This window comes from Euprymna scolopes, chromosome 40 (genome assembly GCF_053919585.1).
Source record: "Euprymna scolopes isolate OS-2025 chromosome 40, ASM5391958v1, whole genome shotgun sequence".
NCBI classification, from domain to species: domain Eukaryota; kingdom Metazoa; phylum Mollusca; class Cephalopoda; order Sepiida; family Sepiolidae; genus Euprymna; species Euprymna scolopes.
Genome location: NC_136521.1, coordinates 68,556,132 through 68,583,925, shown reverse-complemented (window position 1 = coordinate 68,583,925; position 27,794 = coordinate 68,556,132). Strand labels below are relative to the sequence as shown.

The following is a 27,794-nucleotide window of genomic DNA, read 5'->3' as shown; positions in this document are numbered from 1 at the left end:
GTGCATCGCCATCTAGCTTGTTGGACATCGTATCACTTTCAGACATGATAGAAGGCTTCTATCACTCTTGGGATTTGTACATAACTAGCGAACTAGTAGATGGTCTGCAACAAAAAAGAAAGAAGAAAACCAGTTTCAGCAAATGGAAATGGAATCATGTCATTTTTTCTAGGGCGACAATTTGATCATTTAATTGTGTGTGACAAAGAATTGGCGTATCAGAGGAACATTACATTATATGTTAAAATGAAGGCGGACATAATCAGCATCAAATCGCTGCAAACCTCAGGATTCCACTTCCCATTGCATTTATATCAGGTCTGTGCCAAAGTTTCTGCCAGTTTGTAAAATAGGCATTTTAAGCCATTGTAATTTATATTTTACTAACAAAAGTACTCGTCTTTGACTGGGTTCAAAAACAGCCTACAAAAAATGGACTCTGATTTATGAAAGTATGATAGGTTATGAAAAGGAAGGGTTGTAAAAAGATAGATTCGAATTTGGGGGTATCAAAACCAAAGCAAAATATTCTGAAAGTAAAAATAAAATAGATAAACACCATCATTTATTATACCATACCTGTTCACACTGAAACACTTATCACAATATTCTGTGGATCTATATTAAAAAACCTTGTTAAACTTTGTGACATATTTCCATTCTATGGAGGTCAGGTGCGAACGAACACCCCATAATTTTATTATACGATATTTCTTAAAACTGAAACATAATTACCAAAGTATACTTACACAGATAGATATGAAAAGTCTTTATTAAAGTTTGTGCCTATTTCCATTCTATGGAGGCCAGGCGCGAACGCAGACCCCACAATTTTATTATACCATCACTATTTAAGTTAAAACATACTTATCAAAGTATTATTATGTACATCTATATCAAAAACACTTCTAAACGTTTTTTTTTAATTTTTTATTTCCATACTTTGTGGACCAGGCGCGTACGCAAACCCCACAATTTTAATGAACCACTGTTCTGCCAGATCAAACATACCCATTCCTGTGTCTCGACACATCTTCTATCATTATATGTAATCATTTTTTTAAAATAGTCAACCATATAGGAGCCTATTCGTGACCACACACACACACACACACACACACACACACACACACACACACACACACACACACACACACACACATTCAGCTTTATATTATAGAAGATTATATTGTTATTGTTGCAATATTTTGATTTAATGCAAAAGTATGAGTGAAAAAATTGGAAGGTTCTACTTATAGACACTGCCGATAGGAATTGACCAATCAAATTTTTTTTTTTTTTTACATGGTAGTCACCACTTATCAAGGCCCGGAAGCCACTCGGGGATAAGGGTTATTGCGTGTACAGTAATCAATGGGATAATATCGTGTTAATCGTTAGTAATGGAAATTTGATAAAGTGTCTTACTTAAGGGGGTGGTTCATCAGGAATTTGTTAATGTTGGACTTGAAGACATCCAAGTTGTAGTCAGGTGGGAAACAGGCAAACGGAAAAGAGTTTCACAAGCGTGCACTTCTAAGAAAGAAACTTTGTTCATGGAATTTACGCTTTGATTTGGGCACGGATAACAAGTGCGGAAAATTATTGACAGTGATTTCAGCTAGACGGGTGTTTTTTGTGAAAGATTGGTGAGAGGGGACCAGAGATTGGAGCTCAGACGAGCACTTGCCATGGAAATAAATGGAAGCTGGTTTTGCTAGCAACCAATCAGAAACCGAAAAATATTGGATATTTTAGCATTCCTGCACATAATTTTTTTGTTTCCACACAAGAAAGGTCTTTGCTCTTAACCTGTAAAATTTTAAAGTCCGAGACTTATACAGAACGGCTACCCACAGAAAAACTCTATATCTCTAACACTTGTACAAAATAGCTACACATCGGAAACTCTTCTGAAATTAAGCATGTCTTTTAATTCTAAAGTTATTACTTAAATATATCACCATGATTAATTTGTAAGTTTTTCTTTTAGATTATTAAAGCATTATTTATTTTTTTTCCATAATATCCACAGTCATGTTAACATAAACACAGCCTTCTTTTAGTCAACAGAAAGGGAGTCATCTTTTATCATTCACATAACATTTACTGACCAAAGTTTTAGGAGAATTTGATTTGAAAATGGTTATATTTCGAAACAGCCTTCTCAGTAAGCTTGCAACCAGTAATTGGGGTGCCGACCCCAAAACACTGAGACAAACAGCTCTCGCACTGTGCCATTCCACATAACTGGTGCCCAAAGACCAACTCCCTTGCCAGCTCTATACTGCCTGACTGGTATTCCACCATCACATATCAGGCGAGAAGTCATCACCAGAATGGAACGGTACAAACAGCTTAACGACCACAGGCACTCACTGTTTGCCCACCAATCAGTGAGACAAATACTTAAATCTCGCAGTAGCTTCATCAATATAGAGAAAATCGATCCCTGGCAATCTGCCTCCTATAAGATGGAACGATGGCGAGACTATAACAGCAGGAATAAAAATGAAGCCCTACCAGACCCAAAATAAACACTCCCCCAGGGTTCAAACCTTGGTAGAAAAAACTGGGTGACTCTAAATAGAGCCAGAGCCAAAGAAGGCAAAACAAAAGACAATCTCCACAAGTGGGGCCTAGACACCTCACCTTTATGTCCATGTGGAAAGGTACAAACGATGCACCACCTTAGGGAAAACTTCCGATTGGGTTCTCATTGCTCAAACCAAGACCTTAAGGAGACAAACAGCACTGCCATGCGATGGGTTAATTTCTATTGCGATAAGATATGATGATATGATGATGATTTGAAAATCTTGCCACATCCTACATATTCTCCTGACCTAACTCCCTCAGACTATCACTTATTTCGATGGTTAAAAAAACATTTAGATGACCATAGCTTAACATCACGAGATTGAATGCAAGTTATATTCATATCCCACACCAAAATCAATTTTCAAGCGACCTGTTTATAAGCTCGTTGGTGGTTGGAATCAAGTTATAGAGAGCAAATGTCATTATTTTTATGAATAAAGAACATCAAAAACACAATTTTTCATTTTCAAAATGAAATTTTAAATTGATAAAACCTTTAGCATTGACCTAATAAATATGGAAAGATAAAATGGTTATTACAATAAATAATCATGTGGCTTATGTTTGCTTTGTCTAATTTCTGGGTTAACTAACTGTAGCTTCGCATTTAGTCTATTAATAGTTTGTGGCAACATGTAGATGTTTTGGTACTTATTCAGATTGGAAGTTATGGCAACAATTAAAAGTAAATATATAAAAATTATTGCCAGAGACAGATGAAAATTCAGATGTGGGTTCAGTATACTTGAAGTTTTGTTATCTGTGTGATAGCATTGGAGCACAAGGAGGAGCGGGTGCTGATGAGATAGCGAGAATTAACAGTGGATGGAGTTGTGGCAGAAAATGGTTAATTAAACTGCAGAAGCAATTGTAAACAGAATTTTTGTGAAATATTAAACAGTTCTTCTGCTCATTTAATGTTGACGCATTACTTACAAAAAAACGGTTAATTAAATCGCAGAATCACCTATTAAAACTATACAAGTTCTATAATTGTAACCCCCCCTAAAAAAAAAAAAAGAATGAAAAACATAAAAGTATGTTTTTGTAAACCGTTCGTGAAAACTTACTGACAGTATTTTTAGCGTCATAAATTATGAGGTGAAAAAATGAATAGATCTCTTAGTAAAAGATAGTTGTCTCCCTCAGAACAATAACAAATTATAAAACAGTGCCATTTTTTTAGCTCCATACCTCAAGTGGATTCATGCCTTGTCTGGAGCGATTTCCATTAAAAAAAAAAGACTTCTGAACCTTTAACAACAATCAATCATTTTATTCATAAATCTCACTCCAGAGATCTCCCTCCCTATGTACGTATCGCTTGTCCGACCTATGTTGGAGTATGGCATCCAGGCGTCGTCTCCATACCTGGTTCATAACATTCAATATCTAGAGCCGAATGCAGACGCTGGCGATCCGGTTGGTGACTTTTCTTACAAGACCCGTCTGTGGTGGCTAAACCTTTTCTCACTGAAGCACCGAAGACTGAGGGGGCAACCTAATTTTGGCCTATAATGTCCCTCATGGCTAATATGACCTCCCTCGAGATCTTCTTTTACTCTGGCACCTCAATGTAGACTGAAAGAACATAACCTAAAGCTGTTTCATCAGAGATTTCGACTAAACCACCAAAAAGCCGCATTTTCCATTCGCGTATTGGCTCCCTGGTTGCCGCTGTACGTTGTCACCACAACGGACCAACAACGGATCAGTTGAAGACGAAGTTGGACAGGTGCTGGTTAACTGTATTTCCGACTATCTAAATTTGCAGCATCCCTCCTCCTTTCCTCTTTGCTTGCTTTCATTCTCTCTCTCTCTCTCTCCCCCCCTCTCTCTCTCTCTCTCTCTCTTTTCCCGCAGCCTTAATGGCGACGAAACATGTAATAATGTTCTGAATAAATTGAATTGAACTGAATTTACTTGCCTCCCCCACAACAGCAAAGTTAGACCCAAGGTTGGTTTTTAATGTGGAGAAAGTCGAGCTACCCCAAAAAGGGACGCTCTAGATTGGAACAAAAATTTAAATTGCCTCAGTCTAGAAGGATTTCTTCTTCACTGACCGAGGACAGAGTAGACTGAGCAGTACCAGAACAAATGCTACATTTTATTCCTAGCCAAAAGAAATCGCGGAGAAGGGAGACCACTCTTAACGGAGTTATTTCCCTTTTCTTAACTTTGTCTTTCAAATAAATTTAAGAACGCCTAAACAAATAAAAGGCGAACCTGTACTTGAGAGTGCCCCCCCCTCCTCCCATCTTTTTTAAAAACTTTTTTCCGACAATTATTATGGATTACAGACTTAAGTATCATATTAACAGAAACATTTTGAAAAAAAAAAAAAAATAAATTTAATGACTTTTAAGAAGGGGTTCACTTTCTCGTTATAACGTTCTACTTCCTTGCTACCTGACTTACTGTCCATACCGACGGGTCACGTGATTAGTCACGCGACCAGTAAGATTTCTTTAAATTCTCTTCTTGGGGTTGTCGTGTGTGCTGAAAACGGATATATCATATTACTACATGAAACATGCGTGGAAAAGCATTTTTACAGTATCGTGGAAACTGGCTGCCGGCCCCAACTTTTTCAGCACACACGAAAACCGCGTTAAAACAACCAGGCCACAATTACCATTGTTTTGTTGTAAGGGAAATTAAAGAAATCACGTGACACATCAATAAAGAAAAGGGCAGTAACTCAGGTAACAATGAAGTAGAACGTTATGATGAGGAAGTGAACCCCCTTCTTAAAATTCATTGTATTTTTGAAAAAAAAATTTTTTTTTCTGCTAATATGATAGAGTAATTTGTAATCTATGATAATTGTTGGAAAAAGTTAAAAAAAAAAAAAGAAAAAAAAAGAAGGCTATCAACACGCATTTTTAGGGAATGGGAACTCTCGTACAGATCCGCCAAATAAAATAAAATAAAATTAATATGAAGTATGAAATATCTATAATAGAAAAAAAAATTGGGTTTGTATTACTGTACACATAGATTCGAAAAAGTTGCCAAAAAACAAAAAAAACAAATACATAACAAATAAATGTTATCAAAGGCAAGATAAGTTACTTTTCTACCTAACTAGATATGTTTTTAGTGTTTTTATTTAATGTAACATGTTTATTCAGCTCGAAAAACATACAGTGTTTACCGATGTATTAGAAAATTAAAAATGGCGCCCAACTCTCTGTTTGACATGGTAAGTTTGGGAAAAGGAGTTAAAAATAAAAAAAACTAGACAAAATACTGTTAGAAACTCGCTTAATATATGCTATTGTGACATAGGCTGATATATATTCCGTGGGTTTTTAACAGTATTTTGTATATCTTTTTTATTTTTTACCCCCTTTCCCAAACTTACCGTATCAAAGAGAGAATACATTAATAAATAAAGAGTGTGGGAAATTATTGATAGTCGTTTTGACTAGATGAGTGTTTTTCGTGAAAGGTTGACGAGGGGGGGGTGACCATAGATTGAAGCTCAGACGAGCACTTGCCACTTTTGTTTTAGTTGGGAATGGGGCATCCTAACAGACGCCAAACATTTACCAGCTACCTCATACATTTCAACCAAGAGATCTTTTAAAGATTCTAATCGCCCCTTTAAGTGCAATAATTTTTTAAATTTTTTTTCGTGAGTCCAGTTGCTCCTGGAATGATGGAGATCTTCCTTAAATTCCAGTTTCTTTTCATGTCGTGCATAAGACTTTGGCAGTTCCCTATATTTTCCATCTGAAACTGTGTTGAAGAATAGGTCTAGAAGTGAAGCCTTCTGGTGTTCACGATCTTGGGGGAGGTTTAGACTGTCTAATGTGAGGGAATGGGGCTATGGAGAAGTTATGAGTATAGATTTTGTAAGTCACATGGGTCTACCAGGAATATATCGATAAGCGCATTCCAGGCAAAGAATATGCCCTGACGTTTACTGAGCACATCCAGGCACTCTCTAATCCATGAGTTGGCAATCAGGCAGCATCTGCTCGACAATAAATTGTGCAATGAGGCCTACTCGGACAGTTGCTTTTGTATTGTACACACGACTCACTCCAAACATCTTCTAAATATCTTGAAGACCTTGAACGCTATGATGTGCAAACCCTTGCTCTGTAGGCAGAAAGAGCTCTCCATAAATTAGAGTTATTCAAAGAGCTCTTATATATATATATATATATATATATATATATATATATATATATATATATATATATATATACACATATTTTGCACGCTTACTTGTATGGATTGTGTCTGTATGCTCCTCCTTTATCTTAGAATTCAATATAACTCCCCCCTAACATCATCTATAATTTTATTGATTTATTTCGTTCCTGATGAATTCCACGCTAGACGTCGCATCCACATTATGTTACATAGCATCTTCTCTACTCTTCTGATGAGAAGCATTAGACTTCGAAATGCCTTGGCATAAAGAGTCCCCTCTATCCCCCAACTAAATGTTTGTATACCCTTATTTAATTAATGAACCATTCTATATTTACCAATGTATAATTTTTGTGACTTCATTTTCCATTCTTATTGTTTTCCTATGTAATTGTATATATATATATATATATATATATATATATATATATATATATATATATATATATATAATATAATAACAATATATAAGAATAACAATATATATATATATATATATATATAGGAAAAATGGTAAGTAGTAAAACCTTAAGAAAGTGCTCAATACTATTGCAGTGCAAATATATGTTTTATGTTTTTATTACCGTTTTATCTGCTTAGTTACACATGTTTCGGTTACTGAATCGTATTAACGAAGCAGTAATTTCATCAGACATTACAGAAAATATGTTAATATGATTCGGTAACCGAAACATGTGTAACTAAGCAGATAAATCGGTAATAATAAAATAAAGCATATATATATATATATATATATATATATATATATATGTATATATATATATATATATATATGTATATATATATATATATATATATATATAACTACTTAATTTACTCACATAAAATTAATATACGAAAGTATAGATTTATGCGTAAACTTACTTCAAAAGTGCTCAATACGTAGGTAGAGCTAGTTAGTAATTTATAAAATATATATGGCGATTAAGCTACACTGAATATTCGGTGTTTTCCATATCTATTTTTAATGTGGTGAAATAAATTCTTTTGAGAGTGCTCGACTGTTTCAGGAGCTAAGTATAACTACTTAATTTACTCACATAAATTTATATACGAAAGTATAGATTTATGCGTAAACTTTAAGTATTTACTTCAAAAGTGCTCCATACGTAGGTAGAGCTAGTTAGTAATTTATAAAATATATATGGCGAACCACAGAATTTGCGCATAAACCTGAGGAGTCCTAGAGTGGATGAAACGCCGAATATTCGGTATAGCTTAATCGCCATATATATTTTATAAATTACTACCCCTCTTTTTTCTTTCTATTCAAAAAATGCTACATTGCCTAAAGTGTGTTTATTCATAAAGTCCGAAGAAATGCTGGTTTTTGAAAATTTTCAAACGATATATTGCTTGAAATTGTTGAACTAGACATTGAAACAATTGTAACATAAAATGAAATACACTTTTTGTTGCCTTGTCTTGAAGTCTTGATTTTGCACACATAGTATATTAATGCTCAATTATGAAATGTGATAATTTTGTAGCTTAATCCTTAAGTCAACTTTTTTTGGCTTAAAACCTATTGGTATATGAAAATTTACTGAATTACACGAACTCAGTATATTACATATAAGTCTATATATATATATATATATATATATATATATATATATATATATATATATATATATGTATTACTTACCTACATTTGTCAATAATATGCTTTTATTTTTTCATATTTAATACCCCATACCACTTCGTATTGGCAACATTTTTCTATTTCTCTATTTCCTCATCCCACGTTGCAAAAAAAAAAAAATTTGTTTTTCTCCCCATATTTTAAATGAGAGTCATATTTTTTTTTTTTTAATCATATTCGCTGATGTCGCTTGAAAGACATTTCGAGTTTACATTTTAATAGTTTTTTTTTTTATTACTCGTCAATTTACTCTTAAATCACTTTTATTAACGTCTTCTTTGCTTCCCCCTCGATTTTTTTATGCGATCGTGTCTCCAACTCGACATAACGCCATTGTTTAAAAAACCATTATAAAGTTTTGTACTACCAAAAATCTTTTAAATATATACATATACAGTGTATCACAAAAGTGAGTACACCCCTCACATTTCTTCAAATATTTGAAATATTTGAGGAAATGTGTGTGAGGGGAGGGTGTTCTCACTTTTGTGATAAAAGTACATCTTTTCATGGGACAACACTGAAAAAATGATTTTTTTGACTCAATGAAAAGTAGTCTGTCTGCAGCATATATAACAGAGTTAATTTATTTTCCCCTTCAAAATAACTAAAAATATAGCCATTAAAACTAAATCCCTGAAACAAAAGTGAGTACACCCCTTACGAAAAGTTTTCAATATTAACATACAACCTGTCAACTCTCAATATTTTGTGTGGTCACCATCATTATCCAAAACTGCCTTTACTCTCCTGGACATCGAGTTTACCACAGTTTTAGATGTAACCACTGGAATGCTCTTCCACTCTTCAATTACGACGTCGCGGAGCTGGCGGATATTTGAGACTTTGTGCACCCCCACCTTCTGCTTGAGGATGCCCCAAAGATGTTCTATTGGATTCATGTCTGAAGACATGCTTGGCCAGTCCATCACCTTTACCCTCAGCCTCTTCAGTAAAGCAGTGGTTGTCTTGGATGTGTGTTTGGGGTCATTGTCATGCTGGAACGCTGCTCTGCGACTCAGTTTCTGGAGGGAGGGGATACAGCTCTGTTGCAATATTTGACAGTACATGTTGGAGTTCATGTTTCCTTCAATGAAAGGTAACTCTCCAATACATGCAGCCCCAGACCATGACATTCCCACCACCATGCTTGACTGTAGGTATGACACACTTATCTTTGTACTCTTCAGATTGGTGTGCATGGCTGTCACCTCAGGAGGAAGCATCTTCTGAAGGCAATACACAAGAAAGTCTACAAAACAGTTTATTGAAGACAGGTCAACAAAGCCTATAGATTACTGGAACCATGTCCTATGGTCTGATGAGATGAAATTTAATTGTTTGGTTTTGATGGCCTTAAGGTATCTCTTTTAAGTAAAGATATATATATATATATATATATATATATATATATATATATATATATATATATATATATATAAAATATAACACGGAAATTACATAATTGTCGCAATTGTTGCACATTGAGCTCTCATACCCGGATTTCCTCCTGGAATTATTCCATTATAACACTATATATATATATATATATATATATATATATATATATATATATATATATATATATATATATATATATATATATATATATATGTGTGTGTGTGTGTGTGTGTGTGTGTGTGTAATATGTATGTATGTCTCTCTCTCTCTCTCTCTCTATATATATATATATATATATATATATATATATATATATATATATATATTTATTTATTTTTGTCAACGTCCCTAGATGAAAGTGTTTCTTTTATCTATCTATCTATCATTCTATCTATCTATCTAGTTATCTATCTATGTGTGTGTGTATGTGTGGTTAATGAGGCTAAATTTAATTTGTTTGGTTCTGATGGCCTTAAGCATGTATGGCGGCGACCAAATGAGGAGTACAAAGATAAGTGTGGCATGCCTACAGTCAAACATGGTGGTGAGAATGTCATGGTCTGGGGCTGCATGTGGACAGCTGAAGACTTGGATCAAGATGGTAAAACAAGACTCCAATTTGATTCTGGATCTTCACCTCTGCAGTCTACATTGCTGGAACCACGAATGGCTCACACTCATGGTTGCTACGGCATTGGATCGTCAGGCGTAGTCGGCCTCAATTCAAGATGTGTCTAACGCAATGGGTGGAGCCGGCTCAACTGATCAACGCTGATAGCCGAAACAAGAACATCAATGTGGCTAGACTATCTCAAGCCAGGTTTGAAGCTTGATCGCCTTGGCAACAGTCTGTGCTCCGAACCTTTATGCTATTCAGCTGCTGCTAAGATGGTTATGTGAGTTAAGGATGTTTAAAAATTGTCCAAACGCCTAAGCTCCATTTGTTTACACAAAGAGCATTGTTTAATATGGTAGTCGCCATTCATTTTCTTCCTTCACTTAAAACACAAGTTTTATACTCAGATTATATTAAATGTTAGTGTGCTCCTCGGCAATATTCAAAAAAGGCTCTACCAAAGCCAGGAACTACACCACAGAGCTTCCAGGTAGCTACTGTAGGTTTATTTGGGGTGTGAGTCGGCATTAACCAGTTTGCAGTTGGAATCTGTTGATATTAGAGATCATGGTCAGAAATGGTAGAGTATCACTGGGACCTTTAAAGATAAATTTCACCAGATCTCCGATTCACAGAAAGGCCCCACCGAGTCACACTCACATCCATGCCAATTTAAAAGGCGTGAACAACTTCAGAATAATAACGACAATCGAATAAGAATACTAGATCACTGTACTGGGATAAAATAACATTCATTAGCGTGTTTAAGAAAAAGTAGTTCAAATCATTTCAACGTCAAGCTTTTTGCATCAAATGTTCATTAGACAGTCCTTGGTAATGTGTGTCTCGAAGAAAAGGCAAAAAGGTTCAAGATTATGAATTTTCATGTTGAGAGGGAACACGTGGTTATTTTTGGAGGGAAAATAAAATGGTCATTAAAACGTGTATGTGTCTATGTGTTTAAATGACATGTGTGTGTGTGTGTTTTTATTAATTTTTGTTTATTGCATCTTTTTCTTAGTTGTTTCACAACGTTTCGGCCAACTATTCCTCTAGCCTTCATCAGGTGGTAACCGTGACGGATAGGAACTCTGAATCTCCTAACTGCATCCACTGATGAAAACCGCTATCTTCGGACCCATGAATTTATAAGACCAAAAAATTCAACCTTGATCAACCTTCGGGGCCCGTAGTGTAGTTGATAGAGACATTGAATCTCTATAGTTCCAGGTGAGAAATGTCTGAAGATAGCGGTTTCAATCCTACTCAAAGCCGGCCAGAGGCTTACTTGGCCAAATGTGGTGAGATGACAACAACTATTCCTCTGGCCTCCGTCAGGTGGATGCAGTCAGGATATTCAGAGTTTCTATCCGTCGCAGTTACCACCTGACAAAGGCCAAAGGAATAGTTGGCCGAAACATCGTGAAACAACTAAGAAAAAATTAGGATAATAGTCCGCAATAAATAAAAATTAAGAACATGCTACTTCCGTGAATAAAAAATTCCGTTGGAAATTCCGTCCAAATTCACGACACCGTCAATATTTGCAGAAGTTAAAAAAAAATATTCATCTCAATAATGAATTCCAATTAAATAATGTGTGTGTGTGTGTGTGTGTGTGTGTTTTTATTATGTATGCAGACAGCAGTTCAAAATAACTTGCTGAAAAGAATTAATTCTCATTAGATATCTTGTGCAAAGTCATGTAGGTGATTTTATGTTGCACCACGATGGAGTCGGGCAGGATTGTTATTTATTGGTAAAACTGTATCCTTAACTGACTGAATTGGACTGACTGGTTTGATTTTACACATGCAAAAGCTTATATAGTTAAGTTCTAGAATATTCCGGACTATTTGTTGTATCGCTACATGTGGAGCGTAACATAGTCCTTTATTACATGTGTGCAGATAGGCAAATCACAACGTTGTAAGCTTACACACACTTCACACAAGTGTGTGTTGAAAATGGTGATTGCATGTAGAATGTCTTCTCCGGGAATTTGGTCGAAACATATAAAGCGGGTGCTACTGCTACACTACTAAAGAAGACATTGACTCGACACGGCTATCTTCACTTGAAGATATACTTCTCCAAGAAAAAAACACTTTTGACAGTCGACAATTTTTTAATTTAATTCCTTTGTGTTCACTTGAATAACTTCTAGCCAGCTACACCTGTAGGGGAAAAGAAGTTTAAGTCAAATTAAATCTCTTTGCCCCAAACAAAATAATAAAAAAAAGAAATAAAACAGAACGACACCTCCTTCTGATTCAAAATGCACCACATTTATTTTTCAACAAAAACAACAAGATGAATAAGCAAAGGTCCGAGCGGTGAAAGTTCTTGCAAAGTCATTATGATTAAAATGTTAGATGAAAGTCCTTCGTGGAATTAATAAGATTAGAAGGTAAAAGTTTTGTGTGAAAATAATGTCCTTATTTTAAAGTTGGTGTTTATCTGGCGAAGTTCGCCTTATTTAAAAGCCCATGAGACAAGTAATTTGTGAGGAAAGTAATTTGTTGTTATTAATTAGAAAATGTGCGGAATGGGTGCGTATGTCCATAAGTGTGATTTTTGAGTGCCCGCGTGGCGTGTGTAATTATGGTTTTGATGGCTTTGACAGCGACAAAAACGAGAGGCGTGTTCTCGTGTGACGTCAAAGCAAGAAGAAGGGAAGAAAGAATGTTTGATGCGTTTTTATAGATTTTGGACCGGCTCCAAAGCCAGATTGCTACTGCTGATATTTTGTTTTTTGGAAAAGCATTAAAAAGACAATCTTCTAAATTTTCTCATTGGTCGCTTGTGTCATGTGATACTGTTGTCAACTAAATATGTTCATTTTACTTTTGTTGTTGTGAGAAAAAGTGTGTGAGCCTATTTGAAATTATGCCGTTGCTGGAAGAACTTATTTTTGTACAAAATGCGCGGGGAGATTCAAATGAATAAACGTTTGATTATTTGCGCGCGAGCGTGTGTGTGTGTGTATGTGTGTGTGTGTGTGTGTGTGAGTGAGTGAGTGACTGCACACACCCAACTATGTATGCCATTCGTGTTCGTGGCATCCGTTAGTCGAAACGACTATGGATCAGCACCGTATAAGATGTTGCCTGTATGCATCCTTTTGTGTGACTGTAGAGACCAATTCTTGATTTGCATAGTCTGCCACAGCCCTGACATACGAAGGTTGTTATGCAATTTGCCGCTTCGTCCGGCTGTTCCGTCTGTACACTCGCTCTTCTCCTAGCTCTCCTTGCAGCGTTTTCAACATGGAGGGTCCTCTTGCTGATGATAATCCCCTGGCGTATCATTTTCCTCCAGGCAGTTCTGTCAGCTGCAGAGGCTTCCCATGTATTCCTGTCCACCGAGAAAGCCTTCATGTCACGCTTGCAGACATCCCAGTAGCGAAGATGGGGTCGCCCCCTCTTTCTTGAGCCTGAGGCAAGCTCGCCATAGAGAAGGTCTTTAGGGATGCGCCCATCATCCATCCTAAAAAAGATGTATGCCATATATTTTTAAATATATATGATTTGTTTTTTATAGAAGGACCTTGTTTTTCTTTCTTTGGCGATTCTTTTTTTTTTTTAATTTCAGATTATTAAAGGAAACAGTTTATTTGAAGATTAGCTCCTATAAACTTGCATTTTGATTTTTGGAATATTAAAAAAAAAATAGTGCCTAATTTATTGAAAATTAAAAAAATTCTTTGAAATATTTAAATATTAAAATTATTTGAACTGTTAAAAACAATTTTTATTATAAAAATAAAACTTTACATGTGGCATATTAGATGCGTTAAAATATTAATTTTTAATTAAGATAAAAAAATATTTTATATCATTTTTAATAATAATTTTTATAAAAATAAAATTTTATATTTTTTAAGCCGGTTAAAAAAAAAGGGGGGATAACTCATGAAATGTCTTTTAAGCTGGTAGTTTGTGCTGATGATGGACTTTTTGTTATTACGGAATGACAACAATATGTTTAATACTTCAGGACTTATTCTTACAATTTTATAAATTTAAATTATAGCATATTTTTGATAAAATGATGAAGTATATATACATATAGTTAAGGGTTTTTTTTCGCTTTAAAGTATCATATCTTAGATTTACAGTATTTTATTGTAGTTTAGCTTATATAATTTTGTGCTTTATAGACATCCGTAGCTAAAAAATGGCAATGAATGACACTATCTGTTTCCCACAATGCAATGTCAGTCATGGCGGTGATTATCACGGAAAGACCGAATATGTCTTCAAGATTCCTTTTCGTCTGACAACGCCTCTTTATTTTACGTTTGGAAATTTATAAAAAAAAATATCGCTTTTAAATTTTATTTTGTGGGTGCAGCATCCGACTCAAAATGGTTTGTAAAATTTTATTTATTTATTCCATACGCAAAATTTTAAGACATTGTCAGTCACTACATTTTTTTCTGAAATAATTTTTTTGACAATTATGAAATTTTTTAGTTTTTTTTTTATATATATAATAAAAAAAAAAGAAAAACTTTTAAGAAAAATAAAATTTCATATTTTTTAAAGAATTTAATTTAATTTAATAATGGGCAGCATTTATTTCGGTCCTTTCGCCAATTAATTTTTTTTAAAAATCGCGAATGTCTTGAAGTCAAGACGATCTGTATATTTTCGGAATGAGATTCTCTTTGAATTTAACATTTAATTGATTTTACGGCAAATCAGCCCCCCCCCCTTTTTGGCGGGGGGTATTTAATGCCAAAACATCTGATACCTATTGTAGGTATACGATTAATTGAACACAAGCTGCCTTCTTTTTTTTAACCTAAAACTACGAAAAGCAAAGCGGGGCTTTTCTGACCATACATTCTTCAAATACGCAAAGGTAACAATAAGTTTGGACCCGATTTTGATATTCATCCGATTCGATCAGTTGTAGAATAGAGGCGCGGTTGTAAAAATACAATCTTTTATTTTTTATTTCCTTTAAAAGGCACACACTTTTGCGGTACTTGTGCATCTATGTTACTGCGCTGAAATAATTTAGAAAGCCATTCTTAACATATAGAAGACAGAATGTTTTGTAATTATTCTTTACTTTCACCTAACAATTTAATAAAAAAAAGAGTACTAATGTATTTTTGGTACCACACTGAAATAATAACGTTACTTCGAAAACCATTAACATGGGGGAGGGGTGGGTGTTTTGTAACTGTTTTGTGCTTCCACCTAACAATTTGATAAAAAACAAAAAAGATATCGTGAAACGTGAATTTAACCTGAAAAACTATTTAAAAATAGCGTGGTACCAAAAATACATAAGCACACACACACACACACACACACACACACAAAAGATATCGTAAAACTTGAATTTGACTTGAAAATATGATTTTCAAAAATAGCGCGGTAACATAAGTGCATAAGCAACTTTTCATTTTATCCGCCAATTTGAAGACTTCAAAATCACTTTCGAATGTTCAAAGTCACTTTTATCTCCCCCCCCCCCCATCATATTTTTCTTTCAAAATAAGAAAAATTTTGTATTTCTGCAGAACCGGATCCATATCGAGCTGAATGTTTCCGATTGTGATTTGCGGAACAAACTGGAAATGCCCGAGTCATCGCCGAACAGTTAATTAGTACCGACATTAAATTAAACCACTTCCGATTTAAAATAAGGATCAATTTAACCCTTCTGCCTCCTTGTTAAGAAAGGGTTTATGTTTCTTCAAATTTAAGTGCTGGTACAGTGGTTGGTACACCTATTTTACCGTGTTATTTTTTCGGTGCTAGTGCAGAGAGTGATCCGCGCTATTTTTTAAATCGTATTTCCAAGTTTAAAGTTTTATGATATGTTTTTTTTTTTATTCAATTGTAAGGTTGAAGTATAGAATAAGTACAAAACACTCTCCCCTCACCATGTTAAGAACGGCTTTTTAAAAAAAAAAAAAATAACGTCATTATTTACGTCCGGATGGCGGATCACTCTCTGCACAAATTCCATTTAAAAAAAAAAAGTATTTTCAAGTTAAATTCAAGTTTTACGATATCTTTTTCTTTTCTTAAATTAAATTGTTAGGTAAAAGTACAGAATAGTTACAAAACACCCTCTCCTTCCCATGTTAAGAATGGCTTTCTAAATAACGTTATTTAGGCACAGTACAATAAGTACCCTACTCTAAGAGAATTCGGTGCTTTTTAATGTTAAGATAGTCGGCAGATTGATTTTGTTTAATATGTTGTTTCAAGCAAAAAACAACAGTACTTACTTGTCATGTCGAAAATAGTAATTTATTTAAAAATTATGAAAATTCATCGAGTAGAAAATTTAGTTAAAACTAAAAGTAATTGGTATTGATCCGTGCTGAAATAACGTTATTTAGAAAGCCGTTCTTAACCTGGAGAGGGGAGAATGTTTTGTACCTATTCTGTACTTTAACCTTACAATTTAATAAAAACAGATATAAGAAAACTTTAATTAAACTTGAAAATGCTATTTAAGAAATAGTGTGGATCAGTAAGTGCACTAGCACCAAGTAAATTTTACGGAAAATGAGATAAAGTTGCATTTTCTCCAGATGTAAACACCCTGGAGATTGCGAATACAGGGAACATACTTATTTTCCTTTTCGCCACTTTAATGACTTGATATTTTGCTTTAGCCAATTGCGATTAGTTTTTTTTTTTTTTTTTAAACGAAGAAGCACACCAAACACCACATTGTTCTACACGATGAATTTTCGTAATTTTTGGATATATTACTATTTTCGACATGACAAATAAGCAATATTGTTTTTGCTTAAAACCACATATTTAAAAAAATCGATTTGTTCTATCTTAACAAGCACCAAAAAAAAAAAAACAACAACTTCGAAATCAACTTTATTTCGTTTAATTTACTTTTTTTTAAAGAAGTTTATTTTCAACTTTATTTTTCTGAGTGGGCTTCTATAGAATTTGAACCAAACTAAACTGAATGAAACCTAAATCTTACGGTAGTTAAAAGGTTAAGGTGCTTATGCATTTTGTCACCGCGCTATTTTTTTTAAAATAGTATTTTCAAGTTTTACGATATCTTTTTTTGGTACTAGTGAGTGTACTTTGTACTTATTGATCCGTAACGTTATTATTTAAAAAGCCATTCTTAACATGGGGAGGGGGAAGGGTGTTTTGTACCTATTCTGTACTTTAACCTTAGAATTGAATTAAAAAAACATAAAACTTTAATTAAACTTGGAAATATGATTTAAAAAATAGCCCGGATCAGTAAGTGCACTAGCACCCCTTTTTTTTTTTTTTTTATTAAATTTTTAAGTCAAAGTAGTTAATGCTAAGAATGGCTTTCTAAATAATGTTATTATATCAATACGGTTACAAAAGTGCATAAGTACCAAAGTTAGATTAAAAAAACAGTTCTGTCCGAATTGTGTAAAAAAACAAAAAAAAAAAACAAAAAAACATGGCCATTTTTAAAGGCAACAAAACGAAAAGCTTGTCAAAAAACGAATATATAACAAATAAATGTTACCAAACGCAAGATAATTTACTCTTCTACTTACCTGGATAAGGGTTGTTCTTAAAAAAGTATTTTAAAGCGTTTATTTAATTTGAAACGCAAGTAATGTCGAGTGTTAAGTTAGAACAAGAAAAAACAGCTGACGGTCATCGAGGGGAGGGGGGAGTTTCGAGAATGGCTAAAAAATCGAAAATCAAAAACAAAATACGGGTTTGTATTACTATACAGATTCGAAAAAGTTGTCAAAAAACAAATATATATATAAATAAATGTTATCAAAGGCAAGACAAGTTACTTTTCTACCTAACTGGATAATTTTTTAGTGTTTTTATTTAATGTAACATGTTTATTCAGCTCGAAAAACATAGTGTTTACCGATGTATTTGAAAATTTGCAAATGGTGGGGCCGGGGGGCGGGGCACTGTCTGGTAAACACGGTAAGCTTGGGAAAATGAGTTAAAACTAAAAAACTAACAAAAATATTGTTAGAAACTCGCTCAATATATGTTACCATGACATAAACTGACATATATTCAGTGGGTTTTTAACAGTATTTTGGGTATTTTTTTAGTTTTAACTCGTTTTCCCAAACTTACCGTGTTTACCAGAGACTGCCCTGCCATTTGCAATTTTCAAATACATCGGTAAACATGTTTTTCGAGCTGATAAACATGTTACATTAAATAAAAACACTAAAAACTGTTCTGTAGAAACATCAGAATTTGAAAATGATTGTAAAGCCTTGAAATTGTCCAATATAAATGTGCTTCTGGCTGGCTCGAATTAATGTTTATAGGAAAAAAGTTATTGTTAATCGATTATTTTTTTACGATTACTGCTTCCTCTTCACTTCCGGTTTGCCCTTCATCTTTTCTTTTTATGGTATCTTTTGTTTATTAAATTGTTAGGTGAAAGTACAAAATAGGTAAATGAAGCCCCCCCCCTTTTCCATGTCAATGTTATTGGTTAAACAAAAACATTTTTTACATGGAGAGGGACAACCGGAAGTGAAGTGAAAATAGTACCTATTTACAATGCCTCCCCACGGGACAGAGTTAGACACCAGGGTCGTTTTTTAACGTGGAGAAAAGGTAGAAAAATAAAAATTGTCTCAGTCGTGAAGGATTTCTCCTCGACTGAAAGAGAACGAGAAATGGAAGTGCCGCATCTGAAGAACAGATACTACACTTTGAGATATTAAATCTTTTATTCATGTTAAAAAATACAGTCAAAATCAACGATGAACAAAAAACTTAGGCACATGGCCAACTCAAAAGGGGGGATTTTGGGGGTCGTTGGTCATCCTTGTCACTGCAGAACTAAACAAAGAGGCCGAGTAGTAGTAATCTTGAAGATAACCGGTTAATCTGTGCTCAAGCCTCTAAACAAAGGTGCTTGTACAGAATTCCCCCCATATTTAAAAAAAAAAAAAAAAAAAGAAAGAAAAGTCTGTATGATGTACGTACCTGTGACGGAAAGAAAATATTGTACACCAAAAGTCACGTAAATTGATCAGTTTTATTTCTTAAATAAGCAAATCAAATTTTATGGCTAAATGGACAGCAACGTTATCTTGAAAACAAATGGAAGAAGCAAAAGAGAGAACTCTAAATAAATAAAACCTGCAAGATTTTAGAAAGCTTTGTTTTTTTTTACATAGGCGTCACCACTTATCAAGACAGATAGGCCACTCAAGGATAAGGGTTAGAGAGTTTACAGCAGTCAAAAGGACAATATGGTAATCAATACTAATGGAAGTTTGGTAAATTTGTTAACTTAAGTGGAACGGCTCATCAGAAACTTGTTCACGTTGGACTTGAAAACAACCATATTATAGACAGCTGGAAAGCAGGAAAACGGAAGACAGTTCCACAGGCGTGCAGTTCTAAGAAAGAAGCTTTGATCATGGAATCTATGTTTAGGTTTAGGCACAGATAAAGAGTGGGGGGAATTATTGATAGTGTTTTCAGCTAGACGAGTGTTTCTTGTGAAAGTTTGGCGAGGGGGGACCATAGATTGAAGCTCAGTCGAACACTTTCCATGAAAATAACGATAAAGCATTTTACATGGGGATATTGAAAAAACTCAAATTTGCTTAAGAGCCGGTAGAATGCCCTCTGATGAACTCCTCGCACTTGTGCCCCCTCGGCGTACCTACTTCTGACAAGCACCAAAATCCTACACCTTCATTGTTGGAATACACAAAAGACATAGTTTTTGACCTTGAAGTGGTATTCTTCTCTCCCCCCCCCCTCTTTTTAGATAATCTCTATTCCCGACCCCAATTAGATGACAGATTGACTATTTTGTCAGAGATGTAGGCCCACTTTAAAGGTGTTTGAATAAAGTTAGTTTTTGTGGGGCACCTACATCCTTTTCAACCGACAAAACTAATTATTAATATTAGGGGAAGGGTTCTTTTACTAACAAACAATTTTTCATTGTATATATTTAATTTATTTTCTACATGAAATTTTGCATCCCAACTCCCTACATCATATATAGTCATCCACATACAGTACTGCTTCGCTGTTTCACAGCTCATCAGTGCGGCTAAGCAGGCAACTACCTCAAGCCAGGATCGAAACCTGACCGTCAAAATGACAGTGAAGGCTTCTCACCATTACTCTATACGGCTGCTGCTGTAAGGGTAATGAATTCAACGATGTTTGGCATCGTCCAAATGCCTCTGCGCGATTTGTTTACACAAAAAGCGTCGCTTAATACGCTAATGGCAGTTTGTTGTATATCACTTCCCAAGATAGGGAGCATTATAGTCATCCACATATCGTACTGTTTCACAGCTCATCAGTGCGGCTAGACAGGAACAGGCAATATATATATATATATATATATATATATATATATATATATATATGTGATAGGACAATTCCAATATTTTTCCCAATTCCGATACAATTACTGATTCCAATTCCGATTCTTTAAATTATTCTTTCTAATTATTTAACGATAAGATTGTTATTTCCCCTGATTTTCATAAAATCACATGTTAACCATGCAGATATTTTCCTAAGCGTCAAAATACACTTGTGGAGTATGATCTATCGATTTTAGGTTTATTGGTATTTTCTAATCAATGAATATTTACTAATATATCAATATTACCAGCAGTGGAAGATTTTAATTTAAACAAATCAAATAAGACAAAAAGAATCGATTTGGCATCGGAAAATAGGACCAATATTTTCGATTACGATACCAATTCCAATACCCCGAAATGTTCTGATTTTTATGATTCCTGATTAATCATCCCAACACTAATATATATATATATATATATATATATATATATATATTATCATTTTGGGTTTTAGTTAAGACTACGTTTAAATATGATATTTTAATTTGATCAGATTTCGTATATATTATTATGTAGTCGTGATTTCCAAAGTAAAAAAAAATATCAGCATAAAGATGTCAATTTTTACCCATTTTTGACCCTAAAGACCCATGAAAGAATAGCCTGTAAAAAATCTATGGCAAACTTCCATTGGCATCATCTATTGTCAAAGCAAGTGTTCACTTCGCAGGCCATTGTTCTAAAAATACTGAAGAAGTTATGCCTTCCCTACTTCTGTGAAACCGTACTACCCACTCGGGGCTCTACGGACAAATTTATCTTTAGTTGACCTTTGATAGCTAAATATTTTCGTTTACTCGCCAAATAGAAAAGTTACTAGCCAAACCCACATGATTTTTAGAATATCCGTGACAAGGACATAGATCATAAGATTTTTCTGTATTAAAAAAAAAATGTGTAGTTTTAAATATACGCAGAATTTTATGTTAAAAGTTTTACACATTCAAATTTTTTCAGATGTTTTTTTTTTTTAACAGCCTTTGTTAAAAAAAAAAAGTACATTGTTCTATTAAACTTTTATTGTTTAAATAATTTGACTAATTATCCTGCCTTGATAGATAATGTAAAAAAACAAAACAAAAAAAAACTTTGCTCGTTTTATAAATCGTTTTTAAAATAATGTTTGAAAGACATTTTTCATTCAATAATGAGCTTTGGAAGATTGTCGGTGAAAAAAATACAATCGCTAAAAGGATAAGCATTTTATCATTTCTAGTTGACATTTTTAAAAATCACTAATGCGACTGTTTCATTCGCAACGTAAAGCCCTGCCACTCCAGAAGTAGAATGTTCATGTTTCTGAATTTTTGAGATGAGGATTGGTTATTCATATTATTTGGATTCTTCGGACTACTGTTCTCATCTTGAGTGTCATTTTTACAACGTTTCGGTTGATGTAACCTCCAACCTTCTTTAGGTGTATCCGCAAAATCCATGGCGTAGTGGTTAGAATACTTGAAAAAATTATAAAAAGTGATATTCTCTTGAAGGTTCAATCCTCAGTGTAGGCGACTGAAAAATACAATTGCGAATTACTTAGGACCTCTATCCAGTCATGGCTGACGGAACGAGAGCACACTACTCCCGTGAAATAAATAAAGGGTTCCGCTTGAAATTCCGTCCAAATTCCCAAGTTTGACAGAAACATTTCCGAGTTCGACAAGATGCATCTGAAGAAGGTTGGAGGTTACATCAACTGAAACGTGAAAATAACACTCGGGATGAGAACAGTAGTCCGATGAATCTAAATAATAGAATGCTCACATATCCAGATGTCATTGCAAGGGATGCCAATGTTGAGAGATGAAACATAAAAGCAGTTATGTGGGACTCGGACATCTAGCTTAAGCATGTGAACTCCATAATCTTGACTATGGTTGGAAGATGATTATCCGTTATAGCCAACCTCATCACCACAAGGGCAGATAACTCTGCTTTTTTTGGATACAAGGGCGATAACTCTTTGTATATTAATTTAGACTAATGGCTTAACATCCACTGAGTAAAAAGGCGTTATATCAATCACATTTATAAGAACCCTTTAGTTCTATATAAGTATGACACAATCATGTTGACCCACTGGTTCTCACCAGATCACCAAAGTTAAGCAACATTGAGCCTGGTCAGTGCCAGATGGGTGACCATTTGGGAAGACTAGTCGCTGCATGTATCTTTTGGGAATGTTGGGCGTGGACCCAGCACCCTCACCCGGAGAAAAGAACTCCTTGCTACAAAAGCATCTACAGGGGCTCAAGGCTATAGTTGGTTGGTATAGTTGTTTAATTATAGCAGAATATACTTTTAAAATATTTTCCATGTTTAGTGTTGTAAGGTAGAAGTGTTGCAGGGTTGTGGACTGAACACAAGCTGAAAAGACCTTGTCTCACATCCTGAAAGAAATGTATCTTAGAGATATAAGAATTAACAGCAGCTTCTTAAACCTTATCTTATGGGGAAGCGGTCATTAGTTTTTAGAGATGTGTCACGACAGGTTTTTGGGTTAGGGTATTTTGTAAGGAGGAAGATATTTTGGGGATGAGCAGGATTCAGAGAAATATTTTCAGTGAAAAATGATTTGCAGGTTTTATATTCAAATGTGAGAAAACGAGACACGTTGTTATACGGTAAACAAAAAAAAAATGAATGAGTTAAAGAAGCTTATCTTCACAAAAGAGATATTTTATATATTTTTAAAATGAAAGGTTTACAGCTATAGGAAAACATAGAATGTTTTTAAATATTTTTAGAGATTTTGTTAAAACAAGGGATTCATTAGCTGAGATATTAGAAGTTTGGATTGATTAATTAAGAGCCGTGAGTTTCAGGGGTCAAGAAAATCGTATTCCAAACTTCTCTGCTCAATTAAATAAATTATAATTCATTGAAAATTGTTTTTAAGAGTTAATGTTCATTTAATTTCATATAATTGGAGTTCAATGAAAAAGATTGAAATATTGCAATGAATAAAGATAAGAAGTCAATGAGTTATGTGTGTGTGTTCATTAATGTTCATGTGTGTGTGAATAGAGAGAGACCTCCCCGAGGGAAGGAGCCAGTGACACTGGTTTGTAGATCCTGGTCAACTGGATTCCACTAGTTTATTGAAGAAAATTTGACCTTTAAAGGGTTTTGGGTAGGTCCCAGAAAAATCTTTTCAAATAAATTCAGAAAGTTTTCTGATTGGTCAAAAAAATATAATTGTTTTTATTAAGGATACTGTATGCGCAAATGATATGTGTACAGACGCGTTTATGCATTTTGGTTTTGTAGAGAATAGTGACAGCACATTCACAACCACCACCATCATTTTTAACGGTTTCTAAATAATATTCAAATTTTACACAGCTACAAAGGAATCATCATAGTGACCATTTTTTTTTTTTTTTTTAATCTATACCAAAGTGGGTGGGCTGATACGTTGCCATAAGTGGTGTTTGCATCATAGACTTCAAAATTCGAACGTAATTTTGAAGACTTTAAATTGACAGAATGGAATTGTAATTTCTGGCGAAAAATTAAAGTTTATAAACCAAAGTCAAGTATTATAGTTCAGATGTGCTCCTCTAAACCAAAGACAAATAGTATTTTCTGACCATGCCACCAATGAAGCAAATATGACATTTTGAAATTTCAAGGTCAGTATTTGTCATATCTATAATCAAATATTTATGGAAAACCTTTTGGAATTTACAAATATATGCAAAATTATACATTTAAAAAAAAAAATTTTTTTAAGTTACAAAAATTTACCATTTCTCCTTTATGACATCACCCATTTTCAAATATATTTGTTTCTTGATAAAAATCTTTTTTTTGGTCTGCTCTTTTATTTCTCTCTTTTTTCTACCCTCCCTCTTCCACCTATTTCTCTTTTTCTTTCCTCTATCTCACTCTCATTACCCCCTCTATCTTTCTCTTTTTTCCCCCATTCCTCTTTTTCCTCGTCTTCAATCAACAAGGTGAACCTATCATAAATCTCGCTGCCAACTCTGATTCCAACAGTTAATGACTGTGCCAGTCCTCTCTCCCCACACGCACGCACACACACACACACACACACACACACACACACACACACACACACACACACACTACTGATGAAATCCTGGATGCTATCAAAAAGCTGAAAAAGAATAAGGAGGTCGCAGAAGATGGTTTTTCATCTGAAATCTTCAAACACTCTTCAGACGTATTGGTTCCAACCCTTCACCAAATTTTCACCCATATCTGGGAAACCAAAAAAATTCCTTCAAAACTGGAGTGATACTGTCTTGCTTCTCTTTTACATGAAAGGTAATAAATGCTGATGCAGTAATTATTGCGGTATCAGCCTTATTTTTTTTTTTTTTCGGTGTAAAAATGTTTGCTACTGTCCTGTTGAAGTGGTTTCAAAAGCAAAGGCACACACAGACAAAGCAAAACCAATACAGATTTCACCAGTCAAGGATGTACTGAGCATCTCTAAATCTACCATCATCTATTATCATCTGTTTCATTGACAGTGCTGCTGAATTTGACTCTGTTGACTGTGGAGCTGTTTGAAAGGTTATACATGATCATGGCATGCATGGCCTTTCAAATGGCTCCAATGTTTGTATGGTCAAGACTTGTGCTTCTTTGACATTCACTTGGGCATCCGACAAGTATACGTTCTCTCACCTACACTTTTCAATTATTCTATCGACTGAATCACGTGCATAACTTTTATGTTGTCACAGTAAGTTGTCGCGTTCAAATATCGAATCTTAACCACGCGAATAATATCGCTATATTGGCTATTGACAAAATGCAAGATCGGCATGAAAATAAACACCAATAAGACAAAGTTACTGACGGCAGATTTTTTTTTTTTTTTTTTTTACATGGTGGTCACCACTTATCAAGGCCTGAAAGCCACTCGGGGATAAGAGTTATTGCGTGTACAGTAATCAATGGGATAGTATCGTAGTAATCGTTAGTAATGGTGATTTGATAAAGTGTCTTACTTAAGGGGGGTGGTTTATCAGGAATTTGTTTATGTTGGACTTGAAGACATCGAAGTTGTAGTCAGGTGGGAAACAGGCAAACCGAAGAGAGTTCCGCAGGCGTGCACTTCTAAGAAAGAAGCTTTGTTCATGGAATCTACTGCTGGAAAACTGCTTCTGTAGTACCAGTTTTCAAAAATTCTGGCGAAAGAACTGACCCAGTAAATTATTGCCCCCATTAGCCTCCTCCCACTTTTTGCCAAAATATTTGAGACCTTAATTAACCATGCTCTAGTCCATCACCTTACAGATGCTAAACTTCTGACTGACCAACAATATGGATTTAGACAAGCCCGTTCAACAACAGACATCCTAACTGTAATCTCAGAACGTATATACCAGTCACTGGACAAAGCGGGGGAGGGTAGAGCAGTAGCTCTAGATATATCTAAGGCTTTTGACAGGGTATGGCATGAAGGTCTTCTCAGGAAAATCAGACCATATGGTATCACTGGAAGAATGCATAACATGATTAAATCCTTCTTAGAGATGAGAAAAATCCAGGTTGTCCTCGACGGTCGTATATCTAAACAATACAATATAAATGCTGGAGTGCCTCAGGGGTCTATCCTGGGACCTCTGTTATTCCTGATATTCATAAATGACCTCCCTGATAAAATTGCTTGTGAGATGGGTATATATGCTGACGACACCACACTCTATAACAGACACGACAGGAAAACAAATGAGCACATATCTAAAGAAATGGCAGAAGCACTAGAGGATGACCTCTGATCTGTAGTGGAATGGGGACATAAATGGATGGTCACATTCAATGCTGCCAAGACAAAACTCGTTTCCTTCAATAATTACAAGAAACCTTCTCTACCACCAATAGCAATGGCCAATGACTCTTTATCTGAAAATACATCCTTTAAACTCCTCGGCCTAACGCTCTCAGGAAACATAAGTTGGAACAATTACATTGAGAGTATCGCCAGGACCGCTGCGAAGAAGAAAGGTTCTCTCTACCGTGCTAGAAAGATACTAACGCTCGAAAGTATCCTATACCTCTATAAGGCAACCATTCGCCCATGTATGGAGTATTGTTGTCATATTTGGGCTGGTGGATCTGCCACTAGTCTCTCGCTCCTAGACAAGGTACAAAAGAGAGTCGCCAATCTGATAGGTCCTGAACTGTCATCTAAACTTCAGCTCCTGTTCCATCGACAAAATGTTGCATCCCTCTGCTTTTTCTACAAGTACTTTAACGGTGAATGCTCTGGCGAACTGCAAGCACTTGTGCCCCTCGACGTAAATACCTCTAACAAACCCGACAAGCAGCTAAATCCCACCCCTTCACAGTAAAGATCCCTAGATGTAAGAGAGCCTTCTACTCCAGTAGTTTCTTACCCAGGACAGCTAAACTTTGAAATTCACTGCCAGGTCCCTGCTTCCCCAACTGTACTGACATGCAGAAGTTCAAGTGCAACGTGAACTGACATCTTGCTGCTCAACTCCCTACACAGTACACCTGATGCCCATGTCCCTGATAGTAGCCCCCTACAACAAACTGGCAATATGCCTTGTTTGGGGTGAAAATGTAATTAAAAAAAAAATCTACGTTTTGATTTAGGCACAGATAAAGAGCGGGAAAAATTATTGACAGTGGTTTCAGCTAGACGGGTGTTTATTATGAAAGATTGGGGAGGGGGGACCAGAGATTGGAGCTCAGACGAGCACTTGCCATGGAAATAACGATAAAACAAGGACAGGCTCGCAATGTCTCTTCCGTGAGAGAGAAGTTGCAGGGAAGAGAAAAGGGCATCCCCACGAAGTCTATTTTGTACTGTGTCAAGGCAGGATAGGCCTTTTTTAGCAGCTCCTGCTCAGATGTGGCAGCAGTACTCTATATTTCCTTCTAAATGAAAAACAGGCAGTTTTCCTTGTCATTAAAACTCTTAAAGAGGTCAATTGGTTCAAATATCTTGGGTC

General features: G+C 34.9%; 1 protein-coding gene across 1 annotated transcript in view; it reads left to right on the top strand.

Annotated features, from left to right (window-relative positions):
• Positions 1-14,642: 14,642 nt before the first annotated feature.
• Positions 14,643-27,794, top strand: part of LOC145265604 (exportin-6-like) — a 95,431-nt gene continuing 82,279 nt past the window's right edge. Inside the window, exon 1 of the mRNA XM_080121617.1 lies at positions 14,643-14,823. Within this exon, the coding sequence (XP_079977743.1) occupies positions 14,821-14,823 (3 nt within the window). The 5' untranslated portion in view covers positions 14,643-14,820. The remainder of the gene's footprint in view (positions 14,824-27,794) is intronic.